Source organism: Camellia sinensis, chromosome 9, assembly GCF_055761805.1.
Source record: "Camellia sinensis isolate YWXY chromosome 9, ASM5576180v1, whole genome shotgun sequence".
NCBI lineage: Eukaryota > Viridiplantae > Streptophyta > Magnoliopsida > Ericales > Theaceae > Camellia > Camellia sinensis.
Genome location: NC_138969.1, coordinates 82,133,726 through 82,138,533, shown reverse-complemented (window position 1 = coordinate 82,138,533; position 4,808 = coordinate 82,133,726). Strand labels below are relative to the sequence as shown.

General features: G+C 34.3%; 1 protein-coding gene and 1 long non-coding RNA gene across 2 annotated transcripts; one reads left to right on the top strand and one right to left on the bottom strand.

The window, feature by feature from the left end:
- Positions 1 to 1,781: 1,781 nt before the first annotated feature.
- On the top strand, positions 1,782 to 2,378 carry LOC114278600 (uncharacterized). The gene is made up of 2 exons (XR_003634965.2): positions 1,782 to 1,919; positions 2,068 to 2,378. It is a non-coding gene; the product is annotated as an uncharacterized LOC114278600 (long non-coding RNA).
- A 326-nt stretch (positions 2,379 to 2,704) lies between these two features.
- On the bottom strand, positions 2,705 to 4,271 carry LOC114278596 (two-pore potassium channel 1-like). Its single transcript, XM_028220671.2, has 2 exons — positions 3,332 to 4,271; positions 2,705 to 3,187 (listed from the first exon to the last, which is right to left on the bottom strand). The coding sequence occupies exons 1-2, from the start codon at positions 4,231 to 4,233 to the stop codon at positions 3,025 to 3,027; spliced, it is 1,065 nt and encodes a 354-aa protein (XP_028076472.2). The 5' UTR covers positions 4,234 to 4,271; the 3' UTR covers positions 2,705 to 3,024.
- Between the last annotated feature and the right edge of the window lie 537 nt (positions 4,272 to 4,808).

The following is a 4,808-nucleotide window of genomic DNA, read 5'->3' as shown; positions in this document are numbered from 1 at the left end:
GATGTTCAAAGTAAAAAGATAAAGGCATTTAGCAGTCCTTATAATTCAATTAAATGTTGTGAAAAATCTTACTGAATTATAACTTATGAGCTTTGTACATGTATATATGACATCTTCATAATCAGAAGAGCATTATTAAAATTGTTCCCAGTTCAAATACTTATAAACCTGCATATTCTCTCTCATTTCTGGTTTGAGAGAAAAATATAAGTTGCTTAGGATTTCTTGGGCAGAATTGAAGATAATAACATAATTACTTCGATTGATTAGGATTAAAAAATTATTTTTTACCTTAACCCTTATGAAAAGTGATTATTCATTCCTATTATTGACACACAACCTCATCGAATAATCCTTGTATTATACAGTACTTAGTAGGGTAAATTAGAAATACACTTAAAATACAGATTATCTTGTAATTTTGAAAATTACAAATATCCATTGGCAAAATTTGTTATTTAACAAAATTGAAGAAAAAAAAAAATTTCTAACTATCCTTCTATACAACAATAAAATCACCAGAATAGTTAATTGAAATATATTATGACATCATTAAAAACTGTTAATTAACTTAATGATTGATTAATGAAATAGGTTATTTGTTATGCAGTTAGAAATTTTAAAGGATATAATTTAATTTTCATAACCACATGGAATAATTAGTATTTTAAGTAAACCTCAGGGGTATTTTTGTAATTTACCGTGCTAGTATCAACACTTTTTGAAACTGATTGATACAAATGTTATCCAACTACATCAACATATTCCATATAATTTAATCTGTGAATTCAAGTTGGCCAAAAATCATAATGTGAAAGACAGAAAACCCATAAAAATGACTTCTCTTTTTGTGCTGAAAATGTCATCTAATCTAAATTCTAAAAAATAAAAACTTATGTGATGTTGTGGATGAAAATTGAACTCTGTGGATGAAAATTGAACTCAATCGAACAGCTACCGAAAGTGATATATTATGATTACATATCAACACTATGCGCAACTGAAATCTATCACAAAAAAAGCTCGACTTATTGATGGTAGAGAAAATTTTAGGCCCAGCGAGAGAGACTTAAATTTGTATTTCTATAAGATAAGACTGTCCTTTTCATAATTGAATGATCAAAAAAGAAGAATAAACTCAGCCAAGATGTCTCTTTCATTCCTTGTTTGAATTGGCTAATTTCTTTCAAAGATCCCATAACCACAAAAGGAGAACAAAAAGGTTATGCCTTTCCTGAATTATAATCTTCACTTGAAATTTAAAAAGGCCATTGAAAAAAAGAGAAAGCAACCGACCAACCAAAAGGGGTGGGACAAGGAACATATGCTGAAACACAACCCTTGTTTTCTCTGTTGTATTGAATATACCATTCTACCCTTGGTTTTGCACCAGTTGGATACACCTCTTACCGAATAGTACATAGCACAGTGGTATCTTTACGTGCAATCTTCCAAGATTGATCAACAAAAGACATATTTCCAGTTTGATTTATACCATAATAACATCTAGAGATAGTGTTTCCTAACTGAAGTTCAGCAATCAAACATGAAATCAAAGAATCTACGCGAGAAATGTGAAGGAAGTGGTATGAGATATAGAATAAGAGCTTAATTAGTGCATAGTGGCCTTCTGAATCAAGGGCAGTCTCTCATTTTTACTTGCCAAGGGTATTTAAGTAATCATAGCGATAAAGGACAAAGATGAGAAAAGGATAGCTTGGGGAACAAGCTCTCTTCAAAAGAAAGGTGAACATTTTAAACAAAGAATCTCTTCAAAGACAAATAGTTATATGACTACTTTAAGTTCTAATCCCTCCATCCCTTCTTCTCCTGGTGGAAAGTCGCTTTGGAAAGATAACAAGATTTCTAATTCTGACTCAGAAGGCCATGGCTATCCCGGAAAAGCTTTTGCAGTACAAGTATCACTTTACCATAACAATCTTTTTATCCCTAATCCTTGCTTTTTTCATTATCGTTGCTCCTCGGTTTATCACCATTCTCTCTTACTTTTGGCCTCTCTTACTCTCTACAACTGTATTCTTGGTGGCAATGGTTGTCTTTGGTCAGATATCATCGACTTTCACTGAATCCTATGATGACAAAGCAGGCGAGGGACTCTTGGATTACGTTACAGGGCGGCCAGAACAGCTGGAAGAATAATGAAATCCTAGTAACAAGTGGAGATTTGGAGTTTTTTCACTAAGACTTGCTATATGGCTAAACTCGGACCCATTTACAGTGACTAATCTCCAAGTACAAAACCAATGTACATCTTATTCTATTCAACCATGTACGTGTAATCTGTATGTCTGGATTCTCAGCTTCTTTATAATCTGTAGAAGGAACCGAGAAAATAATAATGAACAATTACTTGGTCATGACAGCTGGGTTGTCTTGCTACTTCTTCCTTGTACATGGTATGGACAGGTTTTGGCATATTATGTATAAACGAAAATTAAGGTTGTTTTATTTTTTATTTTTTATATATACAATATAGGTTCATTTGAGGGACAATAAAGCACAAAATTGTTGATTTGATAAGAAAATTTCTATCGTACCAACCGATGACCAGACCCCCCAATCTTAACAAATATGGACCAAATTTTTTTAATCTATCCTAAATAAATTAAATTTGTGGAAATGACGTGAAATTTATAAATCAAACTCAAACAATCATGTTAGATCAAAACAATAATAAGACATAACATGACATGTATGCACATATTTGTGAATTCGTAGTCAAAATGTATGCTCAAATGTACAACTAAGCTTTGCTTTCAATTGCAGTATGGAAAAGAAATGGGGACTCTGCAACTGCTTTTGGCCTTATTTATATATGGCCAAACTAGTATATACAAATAAGATAGAATGGTATGACTGCATCATCTGAAAGATTTCATTCAGTCTTTTCTTGTTTTTCTAAGCAGAAAGATATTTTCCCCTATATTTTGATGAGTATATTCTACTTCTAATTGTGTCGATCAAGAAAAATTTGAGTCAATGACCTGTCAAATATAGCTTCTGTCAGCTTTGTGGTTGAGATGATTCCAAGAGCAGCAGATCAGCTGCAGTCAATGTTCCTGACTGATCAACATCAAGATTTTTAAAACCCTCCATCACAACTGAGATATCTTCCTCACTTATCTTCCCCATTTCTTTCAGCTTATACACAATGAACTCTGCAGCACTGCATCAAAGAAGCCAACACACAAAACAAACAAATAAACAAACAAACAAAATTAGAAATTGAACTAGAATTGAGAGAGTAAAGCACAAAATAAATAGCTGAGGTTTAGGTCTCTGGAGGTAGAGATCAATCCAAAGAACTTACCTGACAACTTTATCATTGTCAAGATCTGCAGCCTCAAGATCCGAGGTTGTTAACTTGCGTGTAAGAGCCCACTTGACGTGTAATCTCTGTCTGTTTTCAGTGTATATTTCAGCAAGATAAAGAAATAATTGGGCTAAACAAATGGTACTGATCAGTATCCAGAAAACAGCAAATAAACGTCCCCCTTCAGTCGAAAAGCTCTCATCCCCATATCCCAAAGTCGTGATGGTCGCACAAACACAATAGAATGCATTGATGAAGTCCAATTCCTCAACTTGATATAAAAACATGGTTCCAACAATTACAAGCACCAAAAGAAGGGTCACTGTGGTCAGAAATTTGTATCGGGCTTTGTTGCTTTCAACCTCTTTAATAATCTCAGCTGAACCGATCTTTTCATGCATGTACAAGGCTTTAACCAAAAGGATTTCCTCTTTCTCTACAATGTAGTCTGCGGCCTTACTAAGAACAAAGCCAACAAGTCCCATACCGGTGAATACAAAAATGCAAGCAAGTAGTTTGGTCAATACGCTATTGGGCACAAGGTCTCCATATCCAACGGTGGTCATTGTCACAACACAGAAATATATGGCATCAAGAATCCCATTTGTTTTCTTACCCTTGATCTGATTACCCATGAGGAAGAAGCATAGTGTGCCTACACCTATGTAGATACTAAAGTATATGAATATAAGTCTAAAATTAAGTAGTCCTTTTGAAGAAATTAGGTCGGGATTTGGTAGCAATTCAACACCATTTTGTTCTGGGAGATCAATTTTCATTGAAGGAATGCTGCTATTACGGGCATATCTTCTTCTCTTGAGGGCTTTTTTTTCATTGAATTGATGGGAAGGATCTACGGATCCTGAAAGCAAAGGCTCTTTAACGTCATCGCAAGCCATCAGATAATTAATATAAGGCAGCGCATCTGTTTGAAGACAACCTGCATCATATTGAATTGTGATGATTTAAAGTTTTCATTGGCAAGAAATCATATCTGAAAATTCCTTCTATATGCAAATATGTATCACTGACTCAATTTTAAGGTTTAATTTCAAGTGATGGGGGGAAAATAATTGCTTGCAGCAATTGAATCACGTAAACTAAAAGACTTTTGGAACAACAAATTGTCCTATTTTGTTTGACAATTACCACTTTCTAGACCAAAACTGATCCACTTTCAAAAGGGGCATCTTAGGCACCCCATTTTTTTTTATCAGACATAATACTTAGTCCTGGAGTTGAGTCGCTGCCCCATGATGACAATGATATGAAAGTGAAAATATGAGCACTTCAATGAACTTAGCCTATGTGTGGAATCGCCTCAAGTCTGGAGATCCATATTTGTTCACCGTTTTGCGAAAACTGAACATTGTACGTGCCTTAAAAGACAGCATGTAGTGAACATAAGTCGGCACATAGCCATAGTACTCAAATCTTAAACTCCCATTACGTTGTGGTCTAAATCCATCAAGTG

What these genes read in the sequence shown, in the direction of transcription:
- LOC114278596 (XM_028220671.2), bottom strand. Translation starts at nt 4,233, where the DNA reads ATGGCTTGCGATGACGTTAAAGAGCCTTTGCTTTCAGGATCCGTAGAT. An exon ending in GACAATGATAAAGTTGTCAG is followed by an intron (nt 3,188 to 3,331) that starts GTAAGTTCTTTG and finishes TCTTTGATGCAG; the next exon opens with TGCTGCAGAGTTCATTGTGT.